The 18,372-nt window shown below is 41.3% G+C and overlaps 1 protein-coding gene across 6 annotated transcripts in view; it reads left to right on the forward strand.

Annotated features, from left to right (window-relative positions):
• Window positions 1-3,062: 3,062 nt before the first annotated feature.
• Window positions 3,063-18,372, forward strand: part of ampd2a (adenosine monophosphate deaminase 2a) — a 38,374-nt gene continuing 23,064 nt past the window's right edge. For 2 of the 6 annotated variants that reach the window (XM_078283501.1, XM_071925951.2), the window contains exon 1: window positions 7,060-7,179. In XM_078283501.1, the coding sequence (XP_078139627.1) occupies window positions 7,068-7,179 (112 nt within the window). In that variant the 5' untranslated portion in view covers window positions 7,060-7,067. The other 4 variants (XM_071925953.2, XM_071925950.2, XM_071925955.2 and 1 more) reach the window with 4 other exon arrangements.

An 18,372-nucleotide genomic window follows, 5' to 3' on the forward strand; every position in this document is an offset into this window, starting at 1 on the left:
CAAAAACGACATCTAATCAACACAAATCTCTGTCCCGAGGCCGACAAGCTGTCAGTCATGCTAATGCAACTTTGGGATCAACAGATATAGATGATTCAAATAAAGCCAATCAAGACAAGGGCTGAAATGACATCACCATGGACCCAGGAAACTCTCTCCTGAGTCTGATGAACCATCATTCATGTCAATGTGACTTTGGGATCAATAGATATAGATGATGAAAAGCAACACAAATTTTATTCAAATTTTTGGGATGGACGATGAAAAAACAACCAATTGGGATAGAGGGGGGAGCTTAAAAGATGTGACTAATATATAGGAAACTCCCTCCTGAATCTGATATGGTATCACTTATGCAACTTTCGGATTAACAAAGGTTGTCGATCAAAAAAGTGTCAATGAGGAAACAGGGAGGGGCTTAAATGACATCACCAATCCGAGTCTGATCAGTCATCACACATCTCAATGCGGCTTCTGGATTGCTCTCCTGAGGCCGACGAGCTGTCACTCATGTAAATGCGACTTTGGGATCAACAGCTAGATGATCACACATCTCTATGCAACTTCAGGATCAATATAGCCAATCGGGAAAGGGGAAGGGGCTTAAATGACAAGCCATCACTCATATCAATGCGATGTACACATGAATGATGTATGTATCAAGTACATAATAAAAGAAAAGAAAATTGCACGCTGTTTACCTCATTACTGTGTTAATAAGTACCAACGTTTCGACACAAATGCCTTCTTCAGAAAAAAATCTTGAATTAGGCCATGACACACAGGTTTAGAAGAGTGTGGGGGACTCATGTTGTTTTCATCTGCATCTGAGAGCTTATCTTGAAAAGTTGAGTGGCTCAGCAACTTTGTGTTTAAAGTCAGACGACATTGGGAAACTACTCTTGTGGGTGGTATTACAACATGTTAAAACAGATTCTAACCCTCACATGCACATTCACAAAGAGAACACTGATAACCTCTAAAGGGCAGCGTCTTCACTGTATAGGGCCAAGAGGTTTGGCGCAATGGCAGAGCGGCTGAGATGCAGAAAGTTTCCCCTGTAAACAGACCTCAACCTGCGGTCACAATCTGTGGATCCTTTGCATGAATATTAAACAATGCTCAACTAGGAAAATCATGTAGGCTATTAAAACTAGTTTCAGAATCATCAGAAAATTAAAAACAAATCTTGTACCCTATTGAAAAAATGTATAGTTTACAGTGATCTTGCTGTACTTCATGGTATTTTTTTAATCTCCTGTGGTATCACTGTTTTATTTCACAATATATGGTATCACTTTAATTTCCCTACATAATATTTCTACGGACAATATTAGTGCAATATTCCTCTATTAGTTGTACCCTCGTAAAATTGAATGTAGGATTAATATAATTATTTTTCATAAGGGGAGCTTACTGCACAGTCAGGCATCTATACCTTCAGTATGTGGATTTGTTGAATAATCTACCTTTAAATGATCCACTGATCATACCCTGATAGTTTACTGCTCAAAATGGAAGATTATGATAAATCTTATCTTTTGGACATTATATGGGTCAAAGGGTTTTCATCCATGGTTAATGAAATGTTGGACTTCAGTCTGCATAACCCTGAGTCAGCGAACAGTACATGTAGCCCATTGGACATCTCGTTTAAATCACTGATGGCTGTTTGCTGTGAGAAGGAAGAGGATATGAAAACTACTGAGGCTGATAAGAAAGCCACATTAGACCACAAAAACAGCATGTGGTAGTAAGAGTAGGTGTACATTTATTACCTTTAAGCTCAGAGTTAATTCATTTTAATGGTCTTACTGGCTGCTTTGCATAACAAATAGCATATTATGTCATAGAATCACAGTATTTTATCCAATACTATATTCCTGTCTTTAAAAATGCAACTCATAAGTGGGTATACCCCCACAATGTAATTCTGACTGTTAAACTTGCTTTCACTCCAATACTCTACCATAATTACCCTCATGAGGTACCTGCACTTTCATGTATTACCACTTTACTTTGACTCCACTACAACTCAAAGAAACTATTATATTAACTATTAAGTAAATATTAACTTTTTTCTCCAGTACAGGAAATAGCCTGCAATTAGCCTGGTAGTCTTCAAACTACAATATATAGAATCACATTAGAATAGATGCATTTTACAATTTCTGACCAGCCAACTATCAGAACAATAATTAGGCTAATATGTTAACAAACCTCGAAATACAAGAGCATTGACTTGCTCTTTTCCTTTTGACAGAAAAAACTTAGGCTAGCTTACATTGAATAGGAAATGCTCAGGAGATACATGCACTTAGAATAAATATGAAAATGTAAGAATGGCTGTTCTGATCTAAGGTTTTGTACTGGGCCCACTAACCTCCCGGGTCATATTTAACAACAAAACTCTTCTCAAATGGAGTTCATGAGAACAAATGGGGGTCCTCCTGTGTGTGTGTGTGTGTGTGTGTGTGTGTGTGTGTGTAGTGTGTAGTGTGTGTGTGTGTGTGTGTGTGTGAGGACATAAGCGACCTTTGAACCACTGAACACGCTCACGCAGCGGCGGCTCCTTTAAAAGTCTACTGGCTGAACTTCTTCCCTCCTGTCTGCCTCAGTACGTCAAAACAAAAACCAAACAATATCCCGTGACAAAAAATTGGAGGAAAGGTGAAAACTACTTTTCATAACTACAAGCTAGCCTAAGTTATTGCACGATACATTTTACTATCAAAGACTTGCTGGAGTTGTGAGGTTGTGTGTAAGGTATAAATTATTGACTGATGGTACTAACGTTAACTATTAGCTATGTCTGGCACAACGTTACCTTACGTTATTAAGTAAGCAAGGGTTAGGCTACTTTAAGCTAGCTAGTTAACGTACGGTAAGTTAATATTGTTAAACGTTGATCCTAGTAAACGAACATGTGGTTTCCAACTTTGTAGGCATTTACTGCAAGGTAGGAAACGGCTCATGTAGTCTGCCAGCTCTCCATGTCAGTGGCAGCTTGCCAGCTAGTTATACAAAGCTTATACATTTTCTGTGTTTCAGGGTTGGAGTTTCACAGCTGCTACCTGTCCTGCTGCAGCCTTCAGCTCCCAGCTTCAGCAATGTCAGGTGGTAAGTAGAGGCAGAAAACTGCCTCAGCGGCATTTAGCAAAGAGGATAGTTTGTGGTATATAGTCACAGTGCAAGAGCTCTGCACGTGAGCAGAGGTGGAAAAAGCACTAGAATGTCCTACTCAAGTTGAAGTATTGTTACTTCGCTGATATTTTACTTAAGTAGAAATAAAATACTTATGTAAAAGTAGTTCCTTTTAAAATGTACCCAGAGTAAAGGTTACTGAGTTACTTTTTAGAAAAGAGAAGGCTGGACTTTTCCATGCAATTCTAAAAGGATGAGAGCACAGAGTTCAAACGAGATTATTTTAATTGGAAAAATTAGAAGTGCACAAGTAAAGTAAAGACAGATTTCTCTTCTTTGCTGGCTGATCGTTCACTGTGAATGGCTCCACAATTGGCCAATTTACATTGGTCCAGTTTCTGATGCTGGTGGAGAGACAAAAATCGTAGGCTACTCTGTAATGGATGTGATTTAAAATGTAGTTAAGTACAATTCTTCAGCAAAAACATACTCAAGTAAAAGTAAAATTGCTGACTTAAAATCTACCTAATTACATTAACGTGAGTAAATGTAATTAGTCACTTCCATCCCTCCCGATGAGACAATAACTACAAATTGGGTAGGGTCAGGGTTAGGTGTTACACAAAACTTTACCCAATGTTGAGATCAAATTCAGGAGTCTGTCTGAGTCCAAAGGCAACTGCTTATCGCCTTACCAGTGTTTTGCACCTTATAACTCCTTGAATGGGGTCAGCAAATCAAATGTGCTTGTGGGACAGTGTTATGTTTGCCGATGCTGTAACCACCAAAGTGGGTTGCACATCCTCTAGATGTTACAACAAGCCCTTAATCGACGAAAACTGTAGAAAGCACCATCTTATTCATAGATGTGTGTATGCCTGACACAGCTTTATGTACGTGATTAACGGAATCAGTGCTGAAAAACTGTAGGAAAACGTCTGTGCTGTTTCTGGTTTGTGAAATGTTAAAATAATCTGCTTGTCTCATGCATAGGTTTAGCAACATCACCGACTGAATGCTAGATATATGTGCATTCTTCTTGCACATTACTGGAGGAAATTATGTTTTTGTTCCGTTGGGTTGGGGGGCGTTTTGCATTGAACATTGCTCATGGTTAGGCTACACATTGGAGAGAGAGAGAGAGAACAGTGAGTTTTTTTTTGGTGTGTGGCCTCTGCAAACAGAAATGCCGAATTCCATGAGCTTTGCACTGAGGGAATGGGGAAAAAAATTGCTAAGCAGCCAGTGCTATGCACAGTGATCTCCTTTTTAGCAAAAGGGTGTGCAGACAGAAAGCTTGACCAGGCAGCAGAGGAAAAGAGAAGAGAAAAGCATAGAGGAAGGAGTAAGAAGAGCTGTCAGGGTGTCAATACTCCCCTCTCTCTCCAGGTAAGGGCTTTGAGAATGTGAATAATTGTTTTTTAGCCTAATGGTTTATCGTATTGATGGGGGATAGGCAAGGTTTTTCCTGCAGAGCAAAAACTAGGCCTCTGTTTTTTAGCCCTTGCTGCTGCTGCACCAGAGGGGGAGCGTCAGCTCTCAAAAACTGGGTCAGATTCAAGGGAAGGCTGAAGACAGCCTGGAGAAGCTTTTTCTTACTTGACAAAGATCATCCCTGACTTGTTACATTTTTGTTAATTTTGTTTGTAAGATATTGTTTTTGTGTTTTTGTTGTTGTAATATTCAGTTAATGGAAAGGCGTACACTATGTACTATACCAACAAGACTGGGGCCATGTTCCAGTAATTGATTGTTTCAGGTTTATGTGCAGGCCTGCTCAAACCCCACAGGGCATGGGTTGGGCAGTTTTATGTAATTTTTTTATTGACAGTGGAGTGAGGTTTAGTCTTACAAATTTCACAGTAGTCCTCACAAGAGCCTCAAAACTATGCTTTCATGCTCAGTCTGAGTAAAAAAAAAAAACTGAGTGTGGATCAGTTTAAAGGATTAGTGTGATAAGTTTGAGTGTGTGTGGGTTAGATCTCAGATGGGTCCCGCAGGTTTGTGTTACTAAATATCTGATCCACGCATCGCTACTGTCAAATATTCTAATACTAAACATACATTGAGCCTTTTGTTCAGAGTTGATTAAGTTGAGTTCAGTTCACTTCAGTCCATTTTATAACTCCAGAGGGCAATTTATTTGCAGAAAGTAGGAGAACAATCACACAATTGCAACATGATGGCTTACATTGTAGTTGTTTTTCTTAGTTTTTCTTGGTTACCATCTCATGTCCCACAGCATTGCAGTTAGGGTCTTTACTGGACTAATTTCCGGTTTGTATTTTTGTGATGTTAACTTAATCAAATCCAGAAGACAGTAAGCACCCTGGCATGTGCACTATGTTGATGTTTGAGAAAAGTTTGCTTTCAGGCACAATTTTATTTTCGTTGTAGTGAAACGGCTACATACTGATGGGGCAAATCTTTTTCTTTTTTTTTCAGTTAACTGCATTCAGCTCTCATACCACTAGATGGAGATCTTGACTGTTTCATGGCTTTCTTGGTGTGACTACCCTGGATAGTGGTTGAATCCTAAAGTCCTGATATATCAGGACAATATTGGCCTTTTATTAAGCATCAGATAATGGCCAGTCAGTGTCTTCCACCTCTGATATGGTGGATATGATGCAGTTTGTTTGATTATATTTTTATTGTGAAATTGATCAATATTACTCTGGTTGTCTATGGGAAGCCCTTAATCTGAATTGATTCTAATGTGACATTTTGATCAGATTCCATATAAGAATGATTGAACATTTATTACTACTGTAGTGGTATTCATTATTATCCTGGTTTTCAATGGAAAGTTTATCTCTTGCGTGGTGTAAATGCTGTTAAACAGGCTTTTCCACCCTGCCCAGAATAAAATTACGGAGGAAACAGTGATTACTTTTTTTTGCATGAATATAGTAAAATTTTAAGATATTGATTGTAAGTCCTTATTGTCCTGCTCTCAGACACTGAGCTTCATTCTGACTTGGTGGACTGAAGGCTGTAGCTTGTTGTATTTAGCAAGACCATGACTGCTCTCATGCTCTTCAGTGCCTGTGTGGGGACTTTCAGTGAGACTGAAAGTTGTATTTTATACTTTAGTAAGTCATTAGTGCTGCTAAAACACGGGGACCACATGAGAGAAAGTTTGGCACAGACCTGTTATGGGTTGCACAGTTGGTCTTCCTGGGCGTTGGTTGTCACTATTTATAATACTCATGTCAGGTGTAAAGGATTTCATTTGGCCCTGTACTGTGTGTGTTTTGGCTGTCTGTCATCTCTCCCCAGATATTTTTCCAGCAAAGGAGATTGGGAGTTCGCTAGTCAGCTTACATGCTAAGCTGGGTCCTGTGTTTATCCATGCTGAGCATTTAGTTTTCTCTTGTTTTGTTTCATTTTGCGAGATCCTCCGATGTGTTTTTCTCTCTCTTGGATAGACATTCTAATCATATCCAGTATATCTACTTTCTATTTTTAGATGAGTGGAAAAACTTTTTGTCCTCTGCTCACCTTGGTGTTCAGCTAGCGTGGTGTAGTCTGTCTCTGGGCCTGCTGGCTGTCATGCTAGCTCGAGACTTTGAGCTGCAATGCCCTCCTCCGTTGCTGTTTTTCCCTGCATTGGCTACAGGAAGCTCGTTCCCTGGTTGCTAGGGCAACCGAGGAGGATGGCCCCCAGCTGGAGAGGGGGAAGCCTTGGGCTGCCTTTCAACCCGCCCCTGTGCAGCATGACTGCTGACCTGCTGCTGGCTGGGAGGAGGAGCCAGCTCTGCAGAGGGGCTTCTACAGGCCCAGCATGGGCCCTGCCGCCCCGCTGCCCCACTGTGAGACAGAGCTGTAGCGTTAGAGCTCCTGCTCCGCTCTCCCTCTGCTGGCCGCTTTGCAGCTCTGACTCACTCTGCTCCAGTAGTAACAGGAGCACAGGCAGCAAGATGTCATCCTCTTCCTCTTCCTCCTCCTCCTCCACCAGCGAGGGACAAGGGAAGCCTAAACCTAAATCCCCGTTACGCAAGAGGGGGAGCCTGCAGAGCACCACCAGCCCTGGTGAGTGGAAGGGAGTGGGTGCAGGGGGTCCCAGAGAAAGAGTGAGGCATGTGTGAGGTGTTGCGTGAATCTGGAGTAAAAAAATACACAAATGCTTGTGCAAGGCTCTTCACCTAGTGCAATAAGAAGAGAAACACAGTTGACAGTGGTGGAGACCTTTGTTGTTCAGTTTTGTTCCCTTTTTTGATGAAGTGGTTGAATTTTACTGTTTGCAGTTTTGACTGATATTTCACATTCAGCATAAACATACTGTTCTGTGTGGGATTGTATTGCACTTCTTTGCAAGAATTTTTTTTAAACCAAACCATAAGCTTAATCATTGCTCAATAACTACCAGTTATTCTTAGTAAAAATTGTGTTATTAACACCTAAGCTAATAATTTAATACAATGAATAGACTCCAACTACCTTAACAGACATATAAAACATGGATCTGATTTTGCTGCAAAAATTCACATCATATTTGAGATGCCTTGCCCACTGTAGCACCTTAGTGAAGGAAGAATAACTAGTTGTGCATGCCGATGAGACAAGTCACCAGTGTACTGTAGGAGAGCCTTTAAGGGTTTAAGAGGTTAACATAGTACTTAAGCCCTAAACGCTTGCACAGTGAGTCCATCTCTCAAATTAAAGAATGAAATGGGCATGCTGTGTCGCAATAGTTTGTTTTTCTAATTATGTATTCTTGATTTATAAACAGTTATTATCTGGGTTTGCATAGTGAATTGAGATGTATGAGACGTGTATAATGGGCTCTGTGGGTCGGCAGGCTGGGGATATTGGATTGTAATATTGCAACGTGGTGCCCAGCCCTTAGTGGGCCCCTCACCCTCCCTTTGTAACAACAACAGTTTATCATGGCTCTACTGGCTGGGGCACTGTGTCTTAGGGCCTCGCCTTATCTCATCAACTGGGGCTGGATACAGCAGAAGCATCCTTTTATCTCATACCTTCACATCCCTCAACGTAACAATAGCCTCCCCAACTGTTGGGCCAAGCCGTGTTATCTTTGCTCAGGGGAATATGCAGCAACCGTGTGCTTGGAAAAAAAATCTGTTTGTATTAAGTCAGTGTCAAGCTTATATATGAAGTTAGTACTGACCGCTATTTTCGGTCATCTAACCTTGAATTGATGTTTTTTATTTCATGGAAGGTGTGTGCGTTGCCCAGAATGTGGACATCTATTACTACAATTACTGCGTTTCATCGTTTTTCTCAAATTATTCAACTTCCTGGACTTGATAATCAACATGGACCCAGCCCATAGCGTCTCACTGATCAGGTCTTTTTCCCATGTCCCACATTAGTGACACTGATCTCTCGACTCTTGGAATCAAACTGGGCAAACACTGTGTATGTGTGTGTGTATGTGTGTGTGTGTCAGCCTTCCTGCTCCAGTTATTTGGGTATCAGATATCAGCCTCTAAAGCGATCAAACTACTTAGCAGTCACTGATACTCCCCCTGACAATAGAGGTGGAGGCATTCAACACACACACACATACACACTCTGCTTATATCAGTAGCAGTAACCATACACTCATGTTTGGGTGAAGCAGACTTTTAGCATCCTCACATGGCTTAAATTTCATACTGTTAGAAGAATCACAGATTTTATATAATAACAAAGTGATTCAATGTTAAAATACTGTTGTAACAGTGATATCATTGGATATTGACACTTTGCATGCTTAGGAAATATGGTGATAATAGTAAAATGTTGCTATTTTAACATGGTAAATATACAGTTGTGAATTCAGACTTTAATTGAGTTTTGTTACAACAGGAGTTTATCTCACTGGCATATGGAGGTGTATTGCAATTATTGTCTGCTATTCAGGAGTGTCTCTTCACAAGTTAAGCTAAGGGCTTTGCTTAACTTTTTAGTCTTATTATTTACAGACCAGATGATGGCAGCACTTACATAACAGAGGTGTTTCAAATGTGATTGCCTTTGAAGTTGATGCTAACTGGTCTCTGTGTGGATAAAAAAAACTAGCCAGTTAGCTTAGCAATTTATCCATAATGCAATGTGTAGACAAGTCCTTGTTAATATGGATTTAATTTGAGCTAGATGCTCAGTTTGCTATAGCACAGCATGGATGTTGAATGTTTGGAGGGATGCAGCAGCAGATCGCACGTAGTAACTCACATCGACACACACTGTATGTGCTGAGGAAGCCTGTCTTTGCTGCAGTAATAAATAACTTAGAGGTCTCTCCACCAGTGCAGTCATTTAAGTCCCCTCAATTAGCCGCTTGGCTGAGCCCTCTGCACTCACAGTCCGTCATAAGAGCCACATGTAGGCTACCCTTTCTAGTGCTTCTCTCTGACCCTTGAAACGCCACTCAGTATTGAGTAGGATTCACAATTTACCGTTGTGAAAAAAAAATCTAGTTGGAGCTTGAACAGATGGAGTTTTGATCCATCAAGAACTGTAGGTTTCAGTGTTTTCTTGTCGGTACTTCTGGCAGCAGCATCAGAGATAGCTCTGCTCCATAGCAGCTTTGCCCGCTGAAATATGCAGGAAGTTACGTTTTTACAAATAAATTCTTATCTCCAGCACTCCTGCATGTTTGAAACAGCCCTGTTATGTAAGTGTTACTTGATGTGCTGGTGGAAGCATTGATTATCCAGTCAGTTTTCTCATTTGCAGGAATCCCTCTTTGCCTGCAGGCTGCTCTCGCCCCCCCAGACCGTCATTGCATCACATGAAGCAGAATATGTAATGTCCTAGCTTTGCAGTCAAAGCCATATGACGTGATATATAGAGGGTATTACAAGTGTGTGCCAGATGGATGGAGGGAACTCTTCTCTCCAGCATGATTCACCACTATATTTTCTGTTGTGATCTGATGCAGAAGGCGTTCCCTGCCTATGACATGCTTATTATCTAAAAGCTTCCCTGATCTTTACTAAATTAGCGTCCTCTAACTTGACACTACCTTGTGTACCTCTTATCTATTGGCTATCTGGTGGTGTAGCTTGTCAGATAATGATTAGGTTGGATCAGAGAGAATACGATTTTCTTTGCTCATTTACAATCGTTTGTCAACCCTACAGTATCTGCAAGGTACTGTGATCTCTCTGCCTAATTAACTGGCTTTGCCTGACTGCTTTGTGTATTTGTTGCTGTATACACTTTGTATACAGTGTGTGTATCTGTACCTGATGTCCTTTCTTGTGTGTATCTTGAGCACACTGGCTATTGAATGAACTATTTTCATTTTTCACTCAAATATTATGAATATTTGAGAGATGGTGCTGAAAACAGCTGTTTATGCATATTGTTATTGTGAATGTTAATGCATATTCTGAGTGAATGCATATTTTAATTTTGGCCTTATGTCCTTATTCTGTGGCTTAAAATAGCTGAGCAAACCAAACCTATGCTATCAACAGATGTGTTACAGTATTATCTGTGCTGGAATGGACTTGCTTTTCCAGACTGTACATCTACAGTTTGTTTGTCACCCTATGGACTTTAACCTGCTCAGAGGGTTTGGCCCCCTCCCCTATCTCTGAAACATGTGGCAGGGAAACACTGGGAGTCTTTTCCCAGAGCCCGATAACCCCGCTGTGGGTGTAACTGCACATTGTAGGTGTTGTCCACTCCTGTTGGAAAGCTGTGTGATTCTGTCTTCACCTGAGAGGAACTGCTCTGACTGTACTGCCGGTTTATTATGGTGTTATTTCTCACCTGGCCCTCTAGAGTTTAGAGGGAACCAGTTGACAGACACCAGGAGAGTATTTCTGAGACTAGCTGCAACTGAGAAGGTATGACAATCATCATGTTTTTTTGTATTCTAAAACAGTCTGTAAATTTTGCTTACAACCAGTCGTGTTCTTATTGGGTGACTTAGTTTTTCAAGTGTGAAAAATTGCAAATATAAAATTATTTTTCCTCTAGTTTTTCTAGAAGAAGTAGCATTCTGAATCTACACCTTTTCCCTCTCATCACTAGAGGGAGTCTTTGGCACAGTAGTGCTTTGTAATGTCAGACCATCACTTTCAAACAAGTGGCTGGCTTTCAGTGTCTAAGATCTTTAGCTGTCCTGCAGTCAGACATGACTGAGGACCCATTTGGTCTCTGTTTGGGTGGAAAATTCCAGGGCTTTCTTCTGCTATGAATAGCTCACTTACTTCCCATGTAACAGAGGAAGTCTGCCTGCTCTGGAAAAGGGATTTTATAGGGCCAGGAACCAAGCCCTCAACGACTATCACACTGGCAGGTGGGCCTGTTGTTGCTGGGGGTAACCAGATAGCCAGCAGAGCCCTCATTATCTCTCTTTGTAATCATCAACAGCTCACAGACACACACACACACACACACACACACACACACACACACACACACACACACACAGAGCAACTAGACTCAACACCACGCAAGGATTGGCCACTGGGCCCAGTGTATCTAGCTGGGGTGATTTATGGGCTGACAAACAGCATTTATGCACATGGTTACGATGGGTTGTATTTCATGATTGAGGTACAGTTAAGCATGCTGCTTTGCTCTATCTTGGCTCTGGCCATGGCTCCTAATGAGGATCCATTTTCATTTAATCCCATTCATTTGATCGCTGGTAAACCGATGTCAGCTGATGTTTGGTGCCAGTGATCTTTCTGTGAATTGCTGTCAAACATGTTACCAACTTCTGACCATAATTTGACTCACTTATTATTGTGATGTGATCTCAGTCAGTCACTGATTCACTCACTCACTCACTCCCCTATTCACTTAATCATCTCTCAGCTCACATTCTCTGTCCTTTTAGGAACACATGCACAGTTGCACACACATGCACCTCCGAGGTTACTAAAGAACAAGCACATGCAGGCACACACACACAAGTGGCATATCACAGTTTACTGCTCATCAGTCAGGTATCTGGGTAAACTGCACATTCCTGGGAAGGGGGGCAGAGGTCTGGGCTATAAATCAGAACTAGCACAGTGTGTGACATCCAGTGTCACTTTTTCCTACATAGGCCTCGGCCCAAACGGTATCCATACGGGGGTTGAGTTATCAAAATTCTTAAACTGCTCTTAATTGTGTGATGACAGATGATAACAAGTAGCAAATTTAGCTTCTCATAGAGTGTGTGTGTGTGTGTGTGTGTGTGTGTGTGTGTGTTTGTTTATGCAATACCTCTGAAGCTTTGTCCTCAGTGACCAAGAAGATTGAGCTTCCTGACAAAGCATCAATCACTAGAAGCTCACATAGTACGGAAAAATTGTCTATATTTGATTTAACCATGAAAAGGACTTTGATTGATAGCAGTGATAGCATTCTTTGTTGGGTAATGCTGCCACCAAGCTAGCTCCTTCATTAGAAACCCATTGATAACGATGCTAAGTTTTTTGAAAGCTATAAAAGGAGTTTTGAAAGTCTGAAGGTAACCCCCCCCCCACCCCCCACCCCATATTGTAGGAAGTGTCTGGTGAAGGAAATTAACAGACTAATATTCAATCCCTTGTGGCACCAGGGGGGATGTTCTTTCACTCTGACCTCCCTGTGGAGGGGGAGATGAGCAAAAACAGAATTTCTCAATAGAGTATCACAAGATAAAGACAGCAGTAAGAGGTGTGTACATGTGTGTCTGTATCTATGCCCGTAAAAATGTATAGAGGGCGAGACAGGACAGTCATAGGACGCCTCCTCACTCATCTTTTACCGCCTCTGTGTTGATCCCAGACTCGCCCTCTCTGCCAGGAATGGGATATTACTGTAACCTCCGGGTGGCCCAACAATGTTAAGAACAGCATGTTACATGTTGTCAGTGTCAAGTGACACAGTGCTTCTCTTTGCTATATTGAGATATGGTGAGAGCAGCACTGACAGACAGGGTGCAAGAAGTGTTGTGGCTGGAGAGGGCTCTGCATTATCAGAAATATGGTGGAGGGGAAACCGGTACCTTTTGGGACATATTGGGGTGTGTGTGTGTTTCTGTCTGAATGTGTGTGTGTGTGTGTGTGTGTGTGTGTGTCTGTCTGTCTGTCTGTCTGAATGAGTGTGTGTGTGTATGTGTATGTGTTGCTGGCTGTGTGCATGTGTGTATATGGGTAAATAATGTGTTTTGAGCTGTGTGTGATGGGATGCAGGGAGGATTTAGTGTTTTGAGAACTTGTGATAGACTCAGAGAGAGATATGGAGCATCACTGAATGGTGAGAAACCATGAGGATCATTGTTTGAATGTTTGCTCCATTTTATTCACATGGGAATTGCTGTGCAAGTTTAGAGATTAGGCAGTTATTTTTCTTGACAAAGGCCTAAACAGAAATGGCAGTTCTCATGTTCCTCTGGGAATAAGGGAGTGAAAATGGTACACAGCCAGCCAATCCCCTGTGCTGCTGATTAGTCCCCTGGGAAAAGAGCTGTTAATAATCACCACATAGGTGATAATAGTGATGCTCTGGCTGCGGTTGGTAAAGTAGCCAAACCTCACATAGCTTAGGAGACTCACTACAGTCAATCTCCACTGTTGTGTTTACAATGCTGGTCACTCAATATGACTGTTAAAGTAGAAAAGTGAACATGCCATTGCCCAAATTGAAATTTACACCAGCCTAGCTGCCTATTGGCTATTGGTTAAGTTAGTTTTAACAGTTGTAGGCCAAACACATACTCACCAGACTCTATACAAGGAATGTCTTTTGAGTCTTTAAGATCAACTCTACTCAGAACAAAAAGTCATAGAAAGAAAATAGCCTCAAGCTGGTGGAAGCTCACTTAAATATGGTGCATAATAACAAGATGAGAAGCAGGCACTGCATAGGAATGCAGGTCATTTAAATCATCTACTGTATAGAAGTATATTCTGCTGCATAGAAGTGACAGCAGCATTCGCCTATAGAAGTGAAGTGCTGCTTTCACCCAAGCCCTCTCTCACATCTCTGTGCTGCATAATCTCCCATTTCAGTACAAGTTAAGTTAATGAAATCCAAAGATGGGTTGAAATTGTATACCTCATTCTAAAAATTGCAAAACCAATAAATTGGGGAAAACATCAATGTAGTGTAAGATAGCAATTCTTTTCCTCACATAAAAAGTCAGGGTTGTGTAAATAAACTGAACATATGCAATTTTTATCTTTTTTTTCTTTTCCAAAATATGAAACATACATACAAGAATATTGTAAAACACCTAGCACAGTCTAAGTTGTAGTTGAAATTAATTCAATGGCACGTAGCAACTAGATCATTCCCTTGATTCATTGACTATTCATTTCTGAAGTCTGAGGTGTGGAAAGATGAGATTCTACTGTATTTTACTCTGATTTTATTAAGACACAGTTTACAATTTACAGCAATTTATCCTCCTCTTTGCTTTTTAAAGATGTATTGTACAATTTATGTTCTTTTTCTTACTTTACATGGTTGATGCATTTTAGCCTTAATACAGCACATACATCCTACATTGAATCAATGATATTTCATTAGGATGAGATGGTATTTATGTAAAAATTGAAGTTATTTTTGCACACAGTGGTAGTTTATTTAGTTAAGTCACTGTAAGGAGAACCATCATTATGGAACTTTTTTGACACAAGGAAAATGCAAAGGTGATGCACACATTGAACAAATAAACTTTAGAAATAATTAACTTTTTAACATTTTTAAGCCTTCTATGACTTCATTTATTTGTGACCCTCCTATGTTTGCTGGCAAGTTTGAGGTGAGTTTTTGTAATTTTCAATTCTTGAGGCAAAAAAGCTCCACGTAGGGTGTTGATATACTGTGGTGTACTTGGACCTCAGCTGGGCTGTAGAAGAAGTCCTGCCCCCTTAGTACACAGCCGAAGGGGTGGGGAAACCTCACTGACCACCACATTTTAGGTCCATCATGGGGACGGCAGCACAGCTGGAGCAATGAGTGTATTGTGTATCTAGGTCAACTTTTTTCAAATGCTCTGTGGAAACATGTGGAGGTGTTGATTGTAGCTTGTATCTACGATATTTCTAGGTTGGAGGAAGTTATAAAGTTCCTGCCCCTGTTACATTCACTTATAATCTTAGAGTAAATCTTTGTTATATGTTCTTATAAACAACTAGGCCTATGCCTCATTGGTGCAGCTGGGTTCATGAGTTCATTTCATTCCTCAACTTGAGTTATAGCCAACTATTCAAAGTTAGGCAACCTGGGGGAGTGGAATTCCTTATTTCCCAGTGTTGCTGTGTGGATTTATAGCAGAAGTATGACTTTCATCAGATTTAGGTATGTTTTGAAGGTGATATTGTACTTGGATTGAAAAGACTAGGCTGTGCCTCGTGGTGATGTAAGCCTAATGATAACTTTATGTATGCTTCTCTGCTTGTCAGACTGACTCGGAGCAAGATAGTGAGTTTGGATTTGGCAGCGTGAAAGAGGAAACGAAAATGCGCCTCTGTGTCCTGATTCAGACAGTACAATAACACTGTCACTGTGGTTTCCTCTGAGTTTTGTGCAATTTTGGTTTGTCTGTTTTTGCAGCTAGGTCATTTGTGTGATGGTATTGCACAAAAATGAGGACTTGTCCAGAATTCAGTCCCTGGTGTGGTTTGTGTCTGCCTTTTGTGTGTTTTCCATGGAGAGGTACAGCATGCTGATGTGTGTGTGTTTCTGTGTCTCTGTCTGTGTGTCTGTATTTACAGGGTGACACACACATAATGTACCGTGTGTGGCCCTTTTTCTGGAAGATTCCTTGATAGTCTTTGGTCTGAGTGGTGCTATGAAAATTCCCTAAAAATGGAACTTAATAGAGGCTTAGCAGGGCAGCAAAAGATTTATAGTGAAAGTAGCCATTCATACACAAGCCTTCCTTGTTCCATACAGCAGTCATGTGAGAGAGGAAGGAAATAGGCCCCTCTGTCTCTGTCACACTCAGTGGGGACAGCGGTATCTATGTAAATGAGCTCATATGCATGTACACACACACTTACAACTATGCAAACACACACACACAAGCACATGCAGTATATATATATATCTTCATGTATGTCTGCAGTCATACATGAACCCACATGCACACACGCTCCTAACATTGAATTTAAACCTGCGATATTCACAGAAACAAATATTAAGATAGTGAATAAATTGTACACAGCATGTCTGTAACAGACGTGTAATTGTTTTTAATATTCGTAACATAATTTAAAAATTCACACTAACACTAGATCATTCGACTTCTATTCTTATGACAAATTTTGAACTCTGTTGTTATTTTTATCTTGTTTTGTAAAGCACTTTGTAACCTTGTTTTGGAAAGTGCTATATAAATAAAAATATTATTATTATTATCATTCAAGCTGTGTCACAATCACAGCATGCATGAATGCTGTCATGAGTAAGAGGTGGGAGGTGGAGGGAAAGTGGGAGTGGCGAGAGAGACTGGGCCTCCTCTGCTCTACAGCACAATAGAGCATGAAGTGGTTTAGCCCAGTCCCACCCCTTTTTGCCACGTGGTATGCTCCAACCCAGTATTTAAATCCGGGAGCTTGTAGGCTGTGCTGTTTATGTACAGAAAACCGGCGTAATCCAGGAAGCAGCTGAGGGACAGAGGCAGAGAGGGGGGATCTGGGGAAAAAAGCGAATTCAACAGAACACCGGAGGTGAGGACAGTTACAGCAGGAGATCCAAAGAACAGAGGAAAAGAAAGACAATTGGGGGATCCTGGTGTTGAAACAGCTCATGTGTAGGAGAGAGCATAGTCTGTTTCTCTCTCTCCTCTCTCTTTTCTGTCATTCTCTCTGCTTCCACTGTGCCAGCGGGGGAGGGTGCATCGGCCGTCCCAGGCCTAGTTACATGTCCCAGCATCCCGCAAGAGCCCACGCAAGGCCACTGTGACCGTAACGGGGACTGGGAGAACAAGACAGGGAGATAGAGGTACCGTAACCTGCACTGATAAATGACAAACTGTTCCATATAGAGCCTGTTAATGTGAATACCATGTTACTAGAAGTTTCCCCTGTGCTGTGACTTGGCTTGGTACTTGTCCTTCTAAAAATATGGGCACAAAAATTCACAAAGTGACAGATGAGGTGCCAGTAGACACAGTAAGCTGCTGTCTACTATTGTAAGCTGACAGCATGTAAAAGACACTCTGGGGGCAACAGAAAAATGAGGATGAGGTGGGGAGATTGTTTTTCGGGGGAGAGATGGACAGATGGAAGAGAAGACTACATCATGCTTCTGTTGGGCTGGTTTGTTGCCATCATGTTGGTTATAGCAAAGCTTGACATGTCCCAGTTTATTGCGGCGTCTGTGACTGTTGCAGCGAGTGAACCGTAAAGACATCTGGTCCTGCTGCTGTTTGCTACAATCCAGTATGATGCAGTTTTATTGCCCAGTGGACTAATCACAGGGAATCTGGTGAGTTTGCTGACAGGCACAAAACATATACAGCAGTCATTCTACACAAGTACACAGTATACAGAAAAAGACAGTTGTGGCAGAGTGTCAACAACTGAGCAGGTGCCACTCCAGCAGTTGCTCAGCAGTTAAAATGTCTTCAAAAAAACCACAGTAGTGCAGCATCTTCATTAGTACTGTAGTGTACAGCTGAGTGTCACATGCTCACCTCTAACTGACATCACTCAGGCAGTTTTGCGGAGTAGTGAGCAGTTCTGCTGGGGTCTCAGTTTTAAAGCTCCATATGAACATGTTGACCTTCCTCATGCTTAAACGGGCAGTGTTTGTGAGGACAGCTGACATCCGTTTTGTTTTGTGGGATACGATGCTATTGACTGGCAACCTGTGGTCTTATCTGTCTGCTACTGAAGGCTGCTCACGTTACAGAAAGCTGCAGAGTAGCAGCTGAAGTAATTTTCTTTTACTGCAATACTAATAGTTATGTCTGCATTATTCATTTTTTTGTGCGTGCATTGAGGTGTTTTTTGTCCGTCCACCAGTGTCCTTTTACTCACAGGCATTTGTTAATGGGTTTATTTGTGCGTTTAAGGAATGTTGCTTTATCATAGGTACAGAAAGAGAATGATACCTGAACTGCTTTCAAAGTTATTTGCTGCCAGTAGTTGAGTGCCACGTTGTAGCTGGCAAATTTCTCCGCCCAGGTATTTCCTTCACTGCCATCACACTATAGATGTTTTCTTGCCCTACTGTTGACGATATGTTTTCGAGGCAGAGGCCCAAAGTACAGGTTTATTCTCATCTGTGGTTGCTAAGGAATATTTGAAGCGTGTGTCATCCCTCTCC

Source organism: Centroberyx gerrardi, chromosome 5 (genome assembly GCF_048128805.1).
Source record: "Centroberyx gerrardi isolate f3 chromosome 5, fCenGer3.hap1.cur.20231027, whole genome shotgun sequence".
NCBI lineage: Eukaryota > Metazoa > Chordata > Actinopteri > Beryciformes > Berycidae > Centroberyx > Centroberyx gerrardi.